Genomic DNA, 20,919 nt, shown 5'->3' with positions numbered 1-20,919 from the left:
CAAACTATTTTAAGCAAATAATCATCAATGTACAATTTTATGGCTGCAAAACATTCCCAAATAGCTGGGACAGGGCCAGGTTTACTATTGTGTTACACCACTTTTCAACAACTTTCAATAAACGTTTAGGAACTGAGGACACTAATTGTTGAAGCTTTGTTGATGGAATTCTTTTCCATTCTTGCTTGATGTACAGCTTTAGGTGTTCAACAGTCCTTGGTCTCCTTTGTTGTATATTTTACGCTTCATAATGCAGTATATATTTTCAATGTCAAACAGGTCTGGAAAGCAGGCAGGCCAGTCTAGTACATGGAGTCCTTTACTACGAAGCCATGCTCTTGTAACACCTGGAGAATGTGGTATGGCATTGTCTTGCTGAAATTAGCTTGTGTGTCCATGAAAAAGACATTGCTTGGATAGCAGCATATGTTTCTCCAAAATCTGCATGCACCTTTCAGGGTTGATTGTGCCTTCACAGATGTCCGAGCTACCCATGCCATTGGCACCATCACAGTCCCTTATCACCACAGATGCTGGCTTTTGAACTTTGCATCCAAAAAAGCCGAGATGCTTGTTTTACTCTTCTGCCCAGAGGACACGACATCCACAATTTGAAATATGGACTCGTCTGACCACAGAATACTTTTCCAGTTTGTATTAGTCCATCTTAGATGAGTTCAGGCCCAGACAACCTTACAGCGTTTCTGGGTGTTATTGATAAAAAGCTCCTGGTTTGTATAGTAGAGTTTTAAGTTGCACTTACAGATGTCACGCAAAACTGTATTGACTGATAAAGGTTTTCAGAAGAGCTCCTGAGCCTACGTGGTGATACTCTTTACACATTGATGTCAGTTTCCGATGCAGTATCGCCTGAGGGTTCAAAGATCACGGTTGTTCAATGTTGGTTTTCGGTCTTGCCTGCTTGCATGCAGTGATTTCTCCTGATTCTCTGAACCTTTTGATGATATGATGGACCATACATGATGAAATCCCTAAATTCCTTGCAAATGTATGTTGAGAAATATCCTTACACTGTTCAACTATTTTCTCACACACTTGTTCACAAAAAGGTGAACCTCGTCCCATCTTTCCTTGTGAATGACAGCAATTCAAGCAAGCTTCTTTTATATCCAAATATAGCACCCACCTGTTCACAATTGACCCCTCCGTGGATATTGCGCAATCCACGTCACTGACCAATCAGAGGCCAGAGATCTGCATAAACCAAAGCCCGTTTTTGCTCCCGCCATTTTCTCAGACAACATTGCATGGTCCAGTGTAGGTTTAGTTAGCGTTTTATCGCGTATTTGGGTTATTAAACAAAAAATATGGTTAAGAGGTGTAGTCACGGACTTTGTAATAGTGACGACAGGTATCCTGAAAGGCTAGTTGGTGGAGTTCAATTCATACCCTTTCCAAAACCGAAGAGCCAGCAGTACGAAAAATGCCTTCGATGGATCAAACTTTGTGGAAGACCGCATCATCAACTAAATCCATCTAATATCAACCGGAACACATATGTTTGCACGAAGGTATGCCCTATATTTGATTTTCAATACATGTCTCATATGAATGAATTCGAAGTTCTTCGCTAGCATAACACTGCTGCGTGTGAACGATTGACACACTTATTCTTTGTTGAGCGATATTTAGCCATGATCGGACTGCACAAACGTGTCGCTTTCTTGCTGGCTCACGGCCGAAGCTTAACAAGACTGTGTTTGCACGAAGATATGCCCTAAATTTGATTTTTAATACACGTCTCGTATAAATGAATGAGACTTTCTCGCTAGCATAACACCGCTACGCGTGAACGATTGACACACTTATTCTTTGTTGAGCGATATTTAGCGATGATCGGACTGCACAAACGTATCGATTTCAAGCTGGCTCGCGGCCGAAGCTTAACCAGACTGTTTGCACGAAGATATGCCCTAAATTTGATTTTTAATACACGTCTCGTATAAATGAATGAGACTTTCTCGCTAGCATAACACCGCTACGCGTAAACGATTGGCACACTTATTCTTTGTTGAGCGATATTTAGCGATGATCGGACTGCACAAACGTATCGATTTCAAGCTGGCTCGCGGCCGAAGCTTAACCAGACTGTGTTTGCACGAAGATATGCCCTAAATTTGATTTTTAATACACGTCTCGTATAAATGAATGAGACGTTCTCCGCTAGCATACCATTGCTCCGTGTGAATGACTGAATGAAATCAGAAGCATGGCGTCTCTCTCAGTTAAGAATGTATTGTATTTAGAATCTATAATATATCGTTGATTTGAATGAAATCAGAAGCATGGAGTCTGTCTCAGTTCAGAATGTATTGTATTGTATTTGCCATTTTTACTGTTTGTCTTACGTCAGCGCACGTGGCGTGACGTCACTTCAGGAGACGTGGTTAAGTGCCCTGTACGGAGGGGTCAATTAGCCCATGTATCTGTGGGATGTTCTTAAAAGGTGTTTGATGAGCATTCCTCAACTTTCTCAGTCTTGATTGCCTCCTGCATTTTTTTGGAACACGTTGCAACAAATTCTAAGTTAACGATTACTTGAACATTAACTGAACATTTAATATCTGGTCTTTATAGTGTATTCAATTGAATATAGGTTAAACATATTTGAAAATGATCGTATTCTATTTTTATTTCTTCAACAAAACATCCCAACTTCATTGGAATTGGGTTTGTAGATGTACAGTGGGTACAGAAGGTATTCAGACTCCCTTAAATTAATCACTCTGTTATAATGTATGTGTTTGCAAAAATAATTTGGTTTTTTCCTCTTGAATCTACACACAGCACCTCATATCGACAGAAAAAAAAGACGTATTGACATTTTTGCTGATTTATTAGAAAATAAAAACTGCACTATCACAGCTATAAGTATTCAGCCCCTTTGCTCAGTATTTAGTAGAACCGCCCATTTGAGCTAAAACACTACATGCATGAGTTTTTGGGGAATAATGTAACAAGTTTATCACACTTGGGGATTCTGTGCCATTCCTCCTTGCGGATCCTCTCCAATTCTGTCAGGTCAGATGGTGGTTACTGGTGGCTAGCCAGTTTTAGGTGTCTCCAGAGGTGCTCAAATTAGGTTTATGTTAGGGCCCTGGAGTTACAGAGTGTTTCTGAAGCCACTCCTTTGTTATTTTAACTGTGTGCTTAGGATGATTGTCTTGTTAGAACGTAAACCTTTGCTGCAGTGTGATGTCCTGAGCACTCTGGAGAAGGTTTGTGTCCTGGATATGCCTGTAATTGGCCACATTCATCTTTCCTTTGATTGCAACTATGTCATCCTGTCCCTCCAGCTGAGAAACACCCCCACAGCATTACATTGCCATCATTATACTTTACTGTTAGGACTGTATTGGACAGGTGATGAGAAGTGCCTGGTTTACTCCACACATACTGTGTATAATTGAGGACAAAAAGTTCTATCTTGGTTTCAGTAGATCAGAGAATATTTGTCACCAACTTGGAGGCTTTCTGGTGCTTTTCAGAAAACTCCATGCAGGCTTTCATATGTGTTGCACTGAGGGTAGGCTCCGAATCCTTATGGCTGTGTGGCATTTCAGTTTTTCTTTTCTAATCTGCATTCATTTCAACAATTCTATTTTCTCTGTTAATATGGGGTGCTGTAAGTACATTAATGAGGAAAAAATGAATTTAAATGATTTGGATGATGAAGACTGAAAAATGTCATGTAAAAATACTTTCTATACCCACCGCACATTTCCCATTTAAGTCTATCTTCTGCATCTTCCTGTTGAAAACCAACTTTCCTTATGTCTGGACTGACTATATCCATCAACCCTCCTTGGGTCTTCCCCTAGCTCTCATCCCCGGTAGTTCAATCCACATCATATTACTGCCAATATACTCACTCTCCCACCACTCAATGCGTCCAAACCATCAGTCCATCGATGTCTTTCTAACATCCATCCATCTATTTTTTTGGCTGCTTATCCTCACAAGGGTCACAAAGAGTGCTGGAGCCTATCCCAGCTATCAATGGGCAGGAGGCGGGGTACACACTGAATTAGTTGCCAGCCAATCGCAGGGCACATAGAGACAAACAGCCGCACTCACAATCACACTTAGAGGCAATTTAGAGTGTCCAATTAATGTTGCATGTTTTTGGGATGTGGGAGGAAACCGGAGTGCCCGGAGGAAACCCATGCAGGCACGGGAGGAACAAGCAAACTCCACACAGGTGGGGTCCGGGATTGAACCCGGAACCTCAGAACTGTGAAGCCGACACTTTCCAGCTGATCCATCGTTCCGCCCCGTCTCTCTAACATTGTCTCCAAAACATCTAAACCTTACTTGCTCCTCCAATGAGCTAAATTTCAATCCGATCCAACCTGGTCACTCCTAGAGAGAACCTCATCTTAATTTCCGCCAACTCCAGTTCTGCTTCCTGGTGTCTTTTCAGTGCCACTGAAAGTTGTAATTCATAGCTGGCCTCACCACTCTCTTATGTCTTTATCCTAGTAGAGACTATTCTTTCACATAAAACGCCACATAATTTTCTTCCACCTGTCCAGGTGTTCTATAAACTTGCCTTAATCTGTTTTTTTTCACCACCTTACCACACTCACCATTGCTATGAAACTATGGACCCCAAATATTGAAAGTCCTCCACACTCATTCTCTCTTCCCACTGTGGCCTACTCTTTCGACGTATCTCTCTCATTCATCCACGTCTTACTGGATGAATTACTAATAATCTTCATTCCTCTCCTTTCTAGTGCATGCCTCAATCTTTCTAAACGTTCCTCCACCTGCTCCTTGCTTTCACTACAGCTCACAGTGTCATCTGGGAAAATCATTGTGCTCGGGATTCCTGCCGAAACCTCATCTTTCAGTTTATCCATCAACATTGAAAAAAAGGATGGGACACAGAGGTGAACCCAGATCCAGTCCAATCACCACCTTAAACTCCTTACATCTAAAGCACTCCTTACTATGGATCTTGTGTCTTCATAGATGCCCTGTACAATTCTAACATACAGGACTTCTCTGCCATGCCAGAGTTCCTCATGTAGTACCAGTTCTTGTCTGGGTATCCTGTCATATGCTTTCTATTGAGCTACGAAAACAAAAACTCTTGACCTTATTTGCACTTCTCCATCAACACTCCCAAGAGAAATAATCCATCTGTGGTACTCTTTCTTGGCATGAAGCAATACTACTGCTGAAAAAAAACTAACTTCTTTCCCTGAGTCTAGCCTCCATGATAATTTTCAACTGTATTAAAAAAAATGAATAAAATTACCATTACTATTAACATGCCTGTTCTTGAATAAATGCATGTGTAAATATTCATCGAACCTGACTTTTTATTAACCCATAAGTCAATCACACACACACCCTGCTAAAAGCTAACATAGAATGTACTGCCAAAAGTGTTCCCACACCTGCCTTGACTCATATATGAATTTAAGTGAGATCCAATTCATAATCCATGGGTTTAATATAACATCAATCCCCCCCATGGTAGCTATAACATCCTCAACTCATGTGGGAAGCTTTTCAACAGGGTTTAGGAGTGAGCTCATGGGAATTTTCTGACAATTTTTCTGACAGCATATTTGTGCGGTTACACATCGACAGAAGAGAAGGCCTGGGTCTCAGTCTCCATTTTTATTCATACAAAACTGTTCAGGCCAGTAAAGTTCAGCCACATCAAACTTCTACATCCGAGTCTTCATGAACGCTAATTTGACTATTCCCACAAAAGCTGGAAATCTCCAAAATCATTTGGTATGATGAAGCATTCCGAATTCCTTGGAATGATCCTCAGGGGTAGTATTGTGGACCACTTCAACTTTTTGGGAACAGTTTGGAGATGGACCCTTACTGTTCCAACAAGACCATGCAGTGTTTGCGCTGCCCAATCGTTACCTACTCAATGGCTAATTGAAACAGGATGTGGCAAAGTTAATATTGCCCATGTTCTTTGTGCTGGCGAATCCAAATTGTCTGCGTCAAAACTCAAAAGCCCTATCTGATAAAAATTAAAATCAGCACACTCATTCTGTGGTGTTAACAGTTTAATTTTTCACCCACTTTGAAATATGCTTCAATTTGCCGTCCAGCTGCTGTTGGTTCACAATTCAGGCTAATGGGCTTTCCCAGCTCTAGGAATCCCCCCATCGTGAAAGACGAGACCCGACGCTGCTTGAAGCTCAACTTAAGCATACATTTATTAGCGCAACATACGTTTTACATGTAAATCCACATTGTGTCCTGCAATGGACAGGCCACAAGGTTGTCATGTAGAGCAGTGGCACTGTCTTGAACAAGGCTATAGCTTAGGCTTAGTCACTTGAGGGCCAAAGTCAAACATATTCATAGTTATTTTCCTTTCTAAAATTCAATATTAACCAAGAGTTGTTCTTCTGATCAGGTCATTTTAAATTTCAGGCTTGCCTACAGGAAATAGTTGTTTGCGACGCTAAATTACCCCTGGGTGTGATTGTGAGTGTGACTGTTTCCATGTGCCCTGTGTTTGGCTGGCAACTAGTTCAGGGGGTACCATGCATACTGCCCTATGACAGCTGGGATTGTCTCCAGCACTTCCACAACCCTTGTGAGGATAAGCGGTTCAGAAAATGGATGGCTGGATATATCCAATGTTGTGTTGGTCATACTATAGCATTATTTATTTATTGTGTTTACTGAATAATACTGGAGATAAACTTTGTCTGCTTTATCTGGGCCTAGGTATAAGCGTTTTCCTATGAAAAGAAAAATACAGTGGTACCTTAACATTCGAGTAACTTGAAGACAGGTTTTTTACGATATGACCCGTTGCCGGGACAATTTTTTGCTTTTGTCTCGCGAACCAGGATTTGACATAAGAATGACTGCCGGTAGAGGGCACTACAATCATTGAGATGCTAAAACACACAGCTTTTCAGTCTAACCATTTGTGTACCGAGGCTCGGGAGCATCTCTGTGCAGTTGTACTTGCATTTTGTTATTTTGCATTAAGTGCAAGTGAATTTTCAACCATGTAGCCCAAGAAAGCTAACCGCTAAGGAAAGCGGTGGGAAGAGGATGATGTCAATGTATGTGAAATAATGGAAAAACACGAACAGGGTGAAAAAGTGAGCAACTTGGCAAAGCATTATGACCGCTCTAAGTCCAACATATTGGAATGCCCCCAGTAAAAGGCAACAAGGAAAAGGAGTCAATTCTGGGTTTTAGTCATTGTTTAATCAGCAGCACACACCAAAAGCTTTAACAAATAGCTACTGGTCTCCCACACACTCACCAGTCTCGTCTGCTTTAGACTGCCCCCCTTTCCCCTCTTAAAAGGGTACACTCATAATTACAGCTACTGTATTTCAATATGTACGATTCTCAAGCAGAAAGAATCCATCAAGTCCATAATGCCAGACAAGGGGGTGAAAATTATACATTATATTATGAGGAGGAGCTGACGATGGAGGAAATTAACGAGCGAGGAAGAGGAGGTTATCGCTACCACCAAGATAAAGGAAGTAATGGCAATGTGGGAGAACATTTCAAACTTTGTGGTGAAGAAAATCCACAAAAAGTTGCAATTGGTGGTGCTTTGGTGCTATGTAATGCCACGTGCCTTAAACATTTCAGAAACCGTCAAAAAGGGGCATAAACAAACCTCCCTGTACAGGTATTTTTTGAAATGGCCATCTGTTGACACAGAAGAATGCGTTCCAAAAAAGGCCAAATAGGCCAAAGTTGTGCAAGAGAAAAGACGCGAACATAAAAACTGAAAAAAATACTGTCGCAATTATGTTAATTGAAGTTCATCAAGTGTAAACATTACACGTGTACATTACATGTTACATTATGCTAAAGGGCTAAGCAGCTAAGTGAAATGATACGAAAGTTAAGTGAAAGAAAAAAATTGGTGTAGTTCATTTCCAAGATAGAGTGTAAAGAAGAGACTGAGCGAAAGTGACTGAGAAACCACCTCCTCCACAAACATCCCCCATCTGCTTCTTCCCCCTCTACCTCCACCAGTATCATCTGTTACCAAAAATTGTCTCATCTCCAAGGTAAGTACACTTCATAAAAGCAGTTCCTATCTTTCCATTTTCTTTTGTTTTTATACAATACAATCTTTGTTATTTAGAGTTATTTAAAGATGTGGAAAATAAAAATGGGATGGCATTTGGGGGGCTGGAACGGACTAATGCCATTTACATTCATTTCAATGGGGAAATCCGCTTTGACACAAGAGCAACTTGAGAACTAAACTCATACCTCAAGGTACCACTGTATTATAGTTTTTAGAAATAAATTTCACTTTAATGACCAATATATGAGGTTGGACACATAACAAATTACCAGGATTGGCCATAAAATGCAGAGAGAGACCCTGTGGTGTCCTAGCCAAAAACCAGCCGTAGCGACACCCCTCGACTTAGAGGAGAATTGCAGCACATTTTCCAAAACAGCGCGCGTGGGTTCGTTTCAAGTATAAAGTCAAACTGGCAAAGGATAGCTCCCGTGACGTCAGCGTGGTCAGCGCACACGCAAGTATAAAGGAGCCTTGAGCGTCAGACCTTCTCATACAACATCTGTGTAACGTCACTAATATGCTCCTGGAAAAATGGTCATAAATTCCCATAAAATCACTCCTAAACCTTGTTGAAAACTTTCCAAATGAGTTTGGGATATTATAGCTGCAAAGGGTGGATTGATGTCTTATTAAACCCAACAAATTAATCACAAATTCATACGCGAGTCAAGGTAGGTAAGCAAATACTGTTGGCAATGTAGAGTATGTGAATCCTCATTATCAATTGAAAACAGTTGGTGCAAGAGAGAAAACCAAGCTGGACATCATAATTGATATGAATGGTCTACAGAATAGTTCATCATATAGCAGGGAAAGTGGTGAGAACAGTGCAGACAGTTCCTATTTCAAAAGGAGCTTCTTTGAGGAAACATCCTCCTAAGTTCAAGTTTTCTGTTAATGTGTGAAAGCGGCTTTTGAGACAAAGGCTACATTGTGTTCAAACCCTGAGAACACCAGCATTACCACTTCTCATTAACAGCTGTTTAGCATTAGAATTTATCAGCACAAACGTTGCCAACGTAAAACAGCCCGAACGAACAGCTTTTACTGCCATAATAACTCATGAATAATTTGGATGTGATATTTCATTTGTCACTATCTGTCCATCTAAATCCTTTTTGTATATCAATGAGCCATAGACCTGTAACAGGAAGTGGAAGAAAATGGGTTTTGTGAACACTTTAAAAGACTGACCATTTGTTTTGAAATGCTGGTCAACCTTCAGTTTGAGTTTAAAATTTTAAATGGTCAGTGCCACAATAAAACCTTACCAACTGTAAAAGGTATTTCTTTACATGGTATTTTAAAACTATATAAATGTATGTATTGTATACAATATATATAAATATGTATACAGTATATTTTTTCTTAAAGTCAACAATACAAAATATGCTGACAATTGTTTTAAAATACAAAAACAAAACATCTGTGTTGTGCAGCTACGTATGTTTCCTTTCAAATTGGAGTAACATTTTACATTGTACATCGGCCACGTTTGAGTTCAGAGGTTACCGTAGCAGCGTGACTGCGATCTTATGCAAGCATTGCATGTTTGCACCCAAATTGGTCTGCCACAGTGAGATGTGATCACATACGCAGGGGTGGCCAACCAGTCAGAAATCAAGTCACATTTTTTTACTGTGATACGGCAAAGAGCTACATCATGTACATGAAGGAGTCAAAGAGCCACATCATATACATGAACATCATTCCCTCCTCACACATGTTTATTGTAAATGTCACACACCCACATAAGAAAAATTGACTCCCATAGAGTAACAAGACCACAGGCAAGTAATTTTTAAAAAAATAAATACCCCGCCTCGTGCCCGTTGACAGCATTTCCTGCGACCCTTGTGAAGATAAGCGGCTAAGAGAATGGATGGATGGATGAAAAAAAACTTTCACACAGACAAACTACCAGTTCAAGTGTTATCTTCTTTGTCACAACTCTCATCTAACGCAACACTAAATTACTCACATGATTGGAGGTCTGAGTGCAACTGTGAATAAGTCCACATGCTAATGTCCGAATATTCTCCATTCAGTGTGGCAAGACAGTTGAAGGTCTGATACCGTTTGTTTAACATTGTTGTTGTCAGGACAAATGAATTCAACAACCTCACGGAGGCATTCTTTCAATTAATTCCCCGTCATTGTATGGCTTCTTGGACCTTGTAATATTCCAAGCCAGTTGATACTAGCAAACATTAGTCTCTGGATGCTTCCTTTTTATTTTTTTTTAAACTTCATCTGCTTTTCTGTCTTATTTTTCAAAGCGGCTAAATTGTGACGGCGAATTTTGGAAATTCCAAATTGATATTAGCATGGACTGAGCTAAAGTGAAGATTTGAACCTGTGAAATGCCCGACAGACGTCTGACACAAAAGGCTGAGTGCCTTGTCGTTACGCTCCCAAAAAAAAGAGCTGTCTCGGTCTGGTCAAAACATCCGATGTTCATCCACATATTTTCGTTTAACTTTACATTTTTGTCTAACATTTTGAGAGCAAAATTGACAACTTATTTTTTCCAAAGAACACGATCTGACTGGGGAAACTTCAAAGCGCGTGGCATTTTGGCAAAAATACTGTGCTAACCTTCCCTGCAACGGTCACGTGACCGAGGACCGCCTCCTCAGGGTTAACTCCAGCTCAGCTGTGCAGCGAGAAGAATAAAGATACTCTTTCCCAGTCGCCATTGCATTTTTTTTTCTTCTCACCCTCCCGCTGCACACGCCTGTGCAGTCCTGTCTCACTCACCCATCGATGCACACGTCCACATACAATGAGCTTGTTGTCACAATACGCGTAACAACCATGAAAAACTCAACCAAAATACATTCACAAGTACCGTAATGAACTCCAGCAAAGCATCTGTGCACGCACCTTAAAAAAAACAACTTCGATATGCTTTCGTGCTTTCATCAAAGCCATTCTTGGACCTCTCCTGTTTAGCCTTTATATGCTAGCCTTGGGTCAAATCCATCAAAGCCATTCTTGGACCTCTCCTGTTTAGCCTTTATATGCTAGCCTTGGGTCAAATCCATCAAAACCTTTATTTTCACTATCATAGTTATATTTAGCAGTGTTTCCAGAGGAGTACAGTTCAATTGAGGTATTGTGCCAGTGTCTAAATCAAAGAACTGGATGAGCCAAAATTTTCTTAAACTAAATCACAACCAACTGAGAGAATTGTTTTTGGCAATAAAGAAAAGAGAATTGCTGTTAGTAAACACCTGGACTCTCTATCTTTAAAAACCAAAGACCAAGTCCGAAACCTTGGTGTTCTGATTGATTCCGACCTGACTTTCAACATTCATATCAAATCAATCACAAAAACTGTCTTCTACCATCTGAAGAATCTATCTAGACTGAAGGCTTGTATGTGTCAAGCAGACCAGGAAAAGCTCATCCATGCTTTTATCTCAAGTAGACTTGAGTATTAAACAGCTCATTCAGAATGCTGCAACTCACGTTCTGACCAAAACAAAGCAGTCAGAGTATATAACCCCAATCCTAAACTCCTTGCAATGGCTTCTAGTCAGTTTTAGAATAGATTTTAAAGTTCTACCACTGGTCTATAAATCACTAAATGATTTAGGTCCTGAATACATGAAAGAAATGCTTACGGAATACAAACCAGTAGATCTCTGAGATCGACTGACTCAGGTCAAATAGTTGAGCACAGAGTCCAAAGGAAACATGGTGAAGCAGCATTTACCTTTTATGCTGCACACAAATGGAATAAGTTGCCAACTCAGGTGAGGTGAGCACAAAGTGTGAATGTTTTTAAATCCAGATTGAAAACTCTTCTTTTTTTCTTATGCATCGCGGTTTTGTCTTATACATATATATATACACATATATAGTGTTTGTCATTTTTAATGCTTTTATCCTGTTTTAAATTTTTTATTCCTTTGTTTTCAAATGCTTTTAATCATGTAAAACACATTGAGTTAACTCGTGTTTGAAATTCAGTATACAAATAAATCTGGTTTGCTTTGCTTTGCATGTGGCTCGTGAGCCGCGGGTTGGCCCCACCTGAATGGTCATGCTTCCATCAAAAATTCACTGCAGGCAGAGTCATGTAGTCTGTAGCTCAAGTTTTACCCATATAAAACCATACCCACCCTCGAGGACTTCCACTCCGCCAGAACTAAGACAAGAGCATCCAAAATTCTCTTGGACCATCAACATTCTGGTCACCAGTTCTTTCAGCTTCTTCCCTCGGGTAGGCGCTACCGAACAATGCAAACTAAAACTTGTAGACATTTCAGATCTTGCAATTAACTTCTTAAACAGCTAACTTCCAATATTATTTTTTCCATTTTATTTATTCATTTTTTATTATAATAATTACAATCTTTGTGATTGTCAAATCATCCAAAACTATATATATATATATATATATATATATATATATATATATATATATATATATATACACACACACACACACACACACACACACACACACACACGTGTGTGCGTGCTAGATTACTACTCACCTTCTCTGTCAACTGAATGTCTGTTGGTATACTAGAGCGGCTCCAAATATCGGAGACAAATTCCTTTTGTGTTTTTGCTATACTTGGCAAAATAAAGAGGACTCTGATTCTGGTTTCACTAAACCTCCCTGAAAGTTTTGAGTGATTTACATCATTATGATACAGAAACACATTTGTGTCAACTTGGTACACATGCACACATTCACACAATTTATACAATCATTCTTGGAATTCGGCAGACAAGAGTTATATTAGTGTGACGCCAAGCACCTGGATGAACAAATTCAGAAAAACCCTCCAGAGACCCATCTTTAACATCTCTTTTTCTCCCAAGCGCGGGCTATGGACCTCTCAGTTCTGTTAACCTCTGTAACCTTAGCTCACACAGTTAGTCAGAATCCACTAAACAACAATCTTTTTTTGTATTTAATGACATACAGGAATATTCCAATACGTTGCTTTGCGACTTGGATGATTAAATCGCTAAACATGCGGACAGCTTGATGTGATGGCACCGGGGTGATCTCCTCGTATATTATGCCCTATGTAGCACTTCATAGCATAAGGGAAGTAACAAAAATGTTCATTAAGAACATCGCATATTATAGTCAACTCCAAAAATCATAAGATAAAAAGTGAAATTGCTAACCCACATGAAAAGTGAATTCATTTCACAATTGTTCCATTATACTTAATTTTAACAATTGTAATCAACCTGATAATTGGCAAGTACAAAGTATAATGCAGAGTGAGTATTCAAAATGGATCATTTATTTGGGAAAAAAAAAAAAAAAACAACAGAGTCCAAAACTAATGATGGCCCTGGGCAGTAAGGCACTGTGTCAGGCCATCACATACCTTCCAGACACTGGCCAGTACAAATTTCATAAATAAATACAAGGAAATCAATACATTGTTGCTTTTTGACATGCAAAATCCATCCATCCATTTTCTTAGCCGCTTTCCTCACAAGGGTCGCTGGAGTGCTCGAGCCTATCCCAGCTGTCAACGGGCAGGAGGAGGGGTACACCCTGAACTGTTTGTTAGCCAATCACAGGGCACAAACAGCCGCACTCACAATCACACCTAGGGGCAATTTAGAGTGTCCAATTAATGTTGCATGTTTTTGGAATGTGGGAGGAAACCGGAGTGCAGGGATTGAACCCGGGCCTTCAGAACTTGGAGGCCAACGCTTTCCAGCTGCCCCTCTTAACAAAAACAATACTTCCTTAAAGCTAAAATAATACCAACATAAAGATGTGAAGTGTAGAAAATAATAAATCATTGAAACGGATTGCATCATGTAAATATGCAGGGCCAGTACCGATTCTGACAGGGCCACAACAACTTGGCTTATGGTGGACCCACGGACCAACATTATAAAATACTGTCAGACCCTCCAAGGTGGGGTCAAGCCAAAGTCTACATACCATATTCCAAAGGACATGGGTTTTAGAAACATTTTGCTTTCCTTGAGTCTATTGACATTATTACTATTGGCACTTAAAAGTAACAAAAGGGTGACATCTGGCAGAAAGTCTTCAGAATCAGAATCATCTTTATTTTGCCAATTGCGTCAAAAACGCAAAGAATTTGTCTCCGGTATTTGGAGCCACTCTAGTACGACAGACAGACAATTGACAGGTAATACATAATTCCACTATACTGCCTGTCTCAGTCATTCACGAGTCCTCATTCCAACACAGCTAAGGAAAACCAAAAGGCTTTGAAAGAATTCTGGACAATTGAGTGATGCTTCTGATTCTTGTAATTAAGGCTGGCTCACCACCTTGTGGACATGATGCACAATGCAGTTTATGGCAAAATCCCAATAAATCACCTACAGTACAAACAGTATTTTGGTCTAGTGTAAAATGATTCCATAACCAAGGTCTGACTTACACAAAATGAAAATCTAACGAAAACTAGCCATCGACAAATTTCTGTATCGCTTATGCTCATTAGGGTCAAGTGAGCTAGAGCCTATCCCAGCTGACTTTGGGTGAGAGGTGAAAAGAACTTTGGACTAATTAGATAATTGTAGACTGATTCATCTGACTTGCAAAAAAAATTTGCTTGAACACCAGCGTAGCAATAGAGGATATCCGCACCAGTGGTGGGTAGAGAAGCCATACTTTGTACTCAAGTAAGAGTACTGTTACTTGACAATTATGTGAGTCAAGTAAAACCAAAAAGTAGTCCTCCAAAAAAGTAAGAGTATAATATTTACTGAAATAATTACAAGTAGTACATAAATAATAAGTATCATCTGTTTTTTAACCACAAGCAGGAACAACAAATATATTTTCTCTCTTAATCTCTATTTACAGAAAGACAGCATTGAAGCCAGAAGTTCACATACACTCCTCCATTGTCTGATGCCAAATCAGACCAAACCTCTCCTGTTTCAGGACAGTCATGATCACCAAAATTATTTAATTTTGTTGATGCCATAATAAAGGAAAAAGGAAATTTCTTAGCGAATGCCATATGATTTTCTTCAAGGTCAAACCTTTACATACAGTTCCTTAGAATCGAGTAGCATTTCCTTTGAACTGCATGACATGGCTCAAACAATTTGGAAACCTTCCACAAGCTTCTGACAGTACGCTGCAGGAATCCTGGCCCATTCCTCCTGACAGTACCGGTGGAACTGATTCTCAGCCTTTCCAGATTTGTCCACATATTTTTCATGGGATTGAGATCAAGGCTTTGTGTTGGACATTCCAAGACATTGACTTTGTTATCCTCAACCCACAATTTTATGAAGAGCTCCAGTTCCTGCTGCAGCAAAACAACCCCACAACATGATGCTGTCACCTCCATGCTTCACAGTTGGTGTGGTGTTCTCAGCTCAACAACCTTCCACCTTTTTCCTCCAAAAATAACAATCATTAGATGTATGAAAAATAAAAAGCTTGTGGTTCTGATTTCCCCACCGAGCCCAAAAATTGCCGCCAACCCTAACATTTTTAGACCACATAAAATGTCAAGGCGTGGTTCTCGATGACCCCTGTGCATTCGCAGCTTCGCATGCTGCTGCTTAAGCACAAAGTTAAGGGGCGTGTTTTACAGCAGCTGGGGCAGGTGACAACGTGGCCAGGTCCCTCTTCCTCGTGTGCGCTGCTGCACCCTGATTACGTTGTGTATTTAAGCCTTGTTTTTCATGCCACTCGTTGCCAGATTGTTGTGTGTATATGCATGTGTGTTCACGAGCATCAGATAGCGTAACTACCTCGTCCCTTGTCAGAGCGTTACTGAGCCGTATCAAGTCAAGTTATGTTTTCAAGTTTAGCCATGCCAGGTTTTTGGCATTGTTTCATGTTTTTTGAACCAAGCCTTTTGCGTTGTGATTTTTGTACAGTCACTCTGTTGGACTGCCTTCCTGTGTACGACCTCTGCCTGATAATAAACCTTAAAATCAAAGTTTATTTATTATGTCTGCTAATGTGCCGGTGTTTCGCAACATAAAACGCCATTATGAATTTTGATCTCTTTATACATGAGTGTGCGTGTTTTAACGAGAACTGACAAGGAAATGGCGACACGATGTGCTGGAGATGGAGTAAAAATATATTGTTAAAAAAATTAAAAATACCTGTGAACCCTAGTTCTGAAATGAAGGAAATCAGAACCACAGGATTTTTTTTTTTTTTCAACCTTATTGCCAAACAGCTCAACTTTCATTTCATCACACCACAAGAGATGTGTCTAGAAGTTAAGATCTCGGTCTTGGTGTCTTTTTGCAAACTGTAATCTGTCTTTTTTGTTTCCATAGGAGTGACAGCTTCATTCGGTGAGTGGCCTTTCAGCCCATATCAGTGCAAGACTTGTTTCACTGTGGATAGTGACACTTTCATAAAAACTTCTTTGAGCATCTAAACAAGGTTTTTACCTTTTTTTCTGGGATTAACACACAGATTTCATCTGAAAGCATGCTCATCTCTGGGACACAAAGCTTGCCTGTTTGCTGAGCGGAGTGATAGCTGGATATTCCGATGATGTTTATCCTTGGGATTAATTGTTTGAAGAAATGAACATGTCACCTTCAAGAATCTGGAAATTTCACCCAAGGATGACCCAGCATTGTGGAGCTCTACGATTATTTCTTTGATTTCCTAGCCAATTTTTTTCCCCCATCATTTCAAACAATAGGGCAGAGTGTTTAAGGTGTCGCCTTAAATATATCCCCAGGTGTGCTTTCAATTAACTCACATGTCTGTGAACCTGTCGGGAGCTTCAAAAGACATGACATGACATCATTTAGGCTTCCCATGTTCTTTAAAGACAGTACTTTTTGTGTATCTAATCTTTTGACCTTGAAGAAAATAATGTGAAATTCTCAAACAGTGAGGAGTATGACTTACTCCATCGGGATGCGGAACTGGACTGTGTCAGGAGGCTGCTCTTTTCCAGGCCTCACAAGCGTCAAGAACCAGTTGGGTCTGAAGAGTCTCAGCTGTGGGTTACCCAGCTGGTACAAAGGATATCTGCAGAGACAACCACATCAAGTCTGTGAAAGGGGACATATGGAAAATTGACTTTGTAGTTGCTGCGATTTACTGATGACCAGTGCACAGTCTACCCTGCCTCGGGCCCAAAGTTAGATAAGGACAGACTCCATCTCACTTGTGACCATAATGAAGATAAGTCGTATATAAAACAGAAGGATGCATGAACTTTTGAATAGCTTGTATAGAAAAGGGCAGCAGGGTGAACAAGCATCTGCCTCACAGTTCTGAGGACAGGGGTTCAAATCCCAGCCCTGCCTGTCTTGAGTTTGCATGTTCTCTCCATGCCAGTGTGGATTTTCGCCGGGCACTTTGGTTTCCTCCCACATCCCAAAAAAAAAGGCATGGTAGGTTAATTGAAGACTCTAAATTGTCCATAGGTCTGAATGTGAGTCCAAGTGGTTATTTGTGTGTGCCCTGCGCTTGTACTGGCAACCAGTTCAGGGTGTACCCCACCTCCTCCCTAAAGATAGCTGGGATAGGCTCTCGCACTCCCGCAGCCCTAAGTAGTGTTGGTACAGAAAGGCAGTAATGCCGTTGCATAGGAAGTATTGTAAAACTCCCCCTCTTCCCTCATTCTATGGGAGCCGTCTGGCATTATGTCACATAAAGATTGAAGGTATGGATGTTTTTAAGACAAAAACGAGTGGGACATAGCGACAAAAATTGCTATTATTCCGCGAGGCTTAATGTAGCAACTTCAACTGCTGGACATCGGTGTAAACAGGGTGCATGGAGTGAAGTTGGTAACTAACTAACTTTTCCATCAACAGCAATGGACCATGCACGATGAGTGTAGTCTGATGTATTTGGCATGCTCTAACTTTTTATTAAGCTTGACAAGATCATGATTTTTGGGGCTGATCAGCAAGTTTAAAAAAAAAACGATAACTGTTAACCCATCCGATTACAAGATGGACTAATGGATCTATTTAAATTACCTGTTCATTTACTGTATATTATATACCTATCTACTTAATTGCTCAAAATATATATATATATATATATTCAGGTGTCCAAAAAATAAATAAAAGCCTGTAGTACTGATTTCCAGACAGACCCTAAGAATTTTGCCGACCCTAACATTTTTACATGACATAATAAATATGTCAGGGCGTGGTTCTCCACAGCCCCGTGCTTCATGTAAAATTCAACCAAAGCAGCAGTACTTGATTTTTTTACTAACACTGGTTGTTTTCAAAACATGCAGAATTTTACATAAAATTACAAATAAACACTTACTTACATAACTTTAAAACTGTATTATTGTGCACAAAGGAGGGTAGGGGACCAGCCATTTATGGTGCTGCAGCTTTGGTTCGCCTCATGTTATAGTCATTTTGAAACGTGATCCTAAACTCAAAAAGTCCTGAAGATGGTACGCAGGCTTTGCTCAACATGGAGAGGCATTTCCAACCAAAAATACACAAAATAGAAACAAAAGAAGTCTCAAATGTGCTGAGATCAAAATTAATTTGCAGCGACCAAAATTTAAATGTATAAGTGGGAAGCCTGGAATAGGTATATCTGAATAATTATTTTCTGTCAAAAATGGATCGCTGCAATGCTTTGAGGCAGAAGGAACTGATCAGCCACGAAATGAAATGCTTTGTCGCAGCACATTTATTTTTTCTGGGTCGGTATGCGCACAACTGTGCGACCAGCTGGTCAAGTATCCTATCATTTTAATCAATTACAGTGTAATGAATTTGGATTTTGTTTTAAATTAACAATTGCACATGATTTTGTGTGCGTGGTATTTTGACATTCGTACTCTGATAGCAAGAACGATATAATACTAATTTGCATAATGCAATGTTTGGTACTCAAGTAAAATTGTGTTTTTTATATATCAAATCTGAAACCAGAAGTCAAGCCACATTTGCGCCGCTGAGAATTAGAGTGGGTTAACTCCATTGTTGTCAATTTTCTCAAATAGCAGTTATTTTGTGTAGGCAAGGACTCCACCATAGACCAACAATAAGAAATATCTCACTGTAAAATAAACAAAAATGTGAGCAAATATAGAAGGACAATCTTTCCTCAATTTACTTACAAATTTTTGTACTCACTGTGCAATCAGACCCAATTTAGTCGAACACTAGGATGATTTACTGGAAAGCCGTGACAGTGACATTTATAGTTGTATGAATGGCAATGGGCAAATGAAGGGGGATTTAATTCTACCTTCTGTCATTCTACATCGCTGGCATAGACAGATGAACAAAGAAAGATTATTAGCAGCAAGTAATTTAGTGAAGTAGGACAATTTCCCACGATACACTTTATGAGCTTCCACAACACACTAATGTTATGTACCATGATGAAACATGTTTGTATACTGGATTCCAATTTTGTGTACTGAAAAGACACAAAGAAAGTAGCACATCTTCCACGAAACAATAACTATGGCTACTCATGGAGTTTGATCAGATAAGTATATAATCGATGTGTTACGTATGTCATTGTGAACCCCAGCAACCAGGCTGCTACGTTAGGGTGCTTGCAAAAAAAAAAAAAAAAACGGCGTTAAAAGTTCAGTTCACGGCACGGATCTCCCCATTCACGACACACAAAGCTGACACAAAAACTGCAACTTCACGATAACTTACAGTAGTCTTGTCACTGGCATCCTTGTTACGGTTTGTCGGGTTATCGTTAGCTTGTCAAGTAAACTGCTTTCCAAGGTTGTTTCAGCAAAACATGTGCGTATACTTCCGGGGGAGGAGGGGTGGGGGACTCACCGCACATGCGCACCAATGCTTTTCTGCGCAAACTCAGATTCCAATGTAAGAGATGATCCCGCATGACCTCCCCCAAATACAAATCAATTGACACGAGTGAGCGTCATATTTTCGTGTGTACAACGTCAGATACATTTTAGCTTATTTTTGGTCGCCTGGTTTTGCCATGCTTGATTTGCTGTTTGCATGATCATATCATGCACCAGGGATATTGCGTCTTCTTTTTGGATTTTCCATTTGAATGCCCTGATTCGGTTAAAATCAGAAGTCACATCCTGTATTTCTAAAGGACAGTTGCAACGTTCCAACTGGCCTCAGTCGTTATCGCTCAGTACGTGTAGTCTTGAAGAGTTAGCAGCAGAGGGAGACGTTGGCCTCTCACATAACTAGAGGCGGTTGAAATCTCATTGAATGGAATAACCCACAGTGACAGCCCATTTGTTTGTTTGTTTGTTTAGTTGCAAAAATCACCAAGGCTGATACGATACGTATGAGAAGAATCATGCCAGAACTCATGGGCCGGTATTTTTTGTACATTTGATGGGCAGTTGGGAATCTATCTTCCTCCTTTAGGGAGAATTTTCCTTAGTCTCTTTTACAACATTCACTTGCATGCATTCACTCTTGCCCAATTAATTCCTACATCTGTCCACGTTCTGATGTTACCTATCCTTTTTTTCCCATCTCTCTGGTGTCCCTTTTCCTTCAATTTCTCCTTCAATGGTCATCTGTACTACACTGTGGGAGTCGCTTCCCATGTTGGCTCATAGAGGTCATCGTCTTTTCGAACAGTGCAAGCAGACTTTCTCAGTTCTTCCTACCCCCGGATGAATCCAAGTATTGGCCTTCTTGCCTTCTTGGCCTTCCAACTGTCCTGCAGCATAGTCCCATTGCAAGACCTCCAGCTTCCTCATGACACTTTGTTTCAAAGTCCAGCTTTCCCCACTGAAAGGAGTGTTAATTAGTGATGCTTCCCATAACCGTTGAATACCCGAATGTATTGTGCAACCATGGTTATATAAGTTGCTTTTCACTCACTTGTTTTTCACTTTCGTATCGCTCACTTGTTT

The 20,919-nt window shown here is 40.1% G+C and overlaps 1 protein-coding gene across 3 annotated transcripts in view; it reads right to left on the bottom strand.

The window, feature by feature from the left end:
* mrpl23 (mitochondrial ribosomal protein L23) overlaps positions 1-19,890 on the bottom strand; it is a 69,680-nt gene extending 49,790 nt beyond the window's left edge. For 2 of the 3 annotated variants that reach the window (XM_061823407.1, XM_061823408.1), the window contains exons 1-2: positions 19,718-19,871; positions 16,962-17,084 (exon numbers count right to left, since the gene is read on the bottom strand). In XM_061823407.1, coding sequence (XP_061679391.1) covers positions 16,962-17,084; positions 19,718-19,737 — 143 coding nt within the window. In that variant the 5' untranslated portion in view covers positions 19,738-19,871. Of the gene's footprint in view, positions 1-16,961; positions 17,085-19,717 lie in introns of all 3 variants that reach the window. The other variant, XM_061823409.1, reaches the window with a different exon arrangement.
* Between the last annotated feature and the right edge of the window lie 1,029 nt (positions 19,891-20,919).

This window comes from Syngnathoides biaculeatus, chromosome 6 (assembly GCF_019802595.1).
Source record: "Syngnathoides biaculeatus isolate LvHL_M chromosome 6, ASM1980259v1, whole genome shotgun sequence".
In the NCBI taxonomy this organism is placed as follows: domain Eukaryota; kingdom Metazoa; phylum Chordata; class Actinopteri; order Syngnathiformes; family Syngnathidae; genus Syngnathoides; species Syngnathoides biaculeatus.
This window is presented reverse-complemented; position numbering and strand designations above follow the sequence as displayed.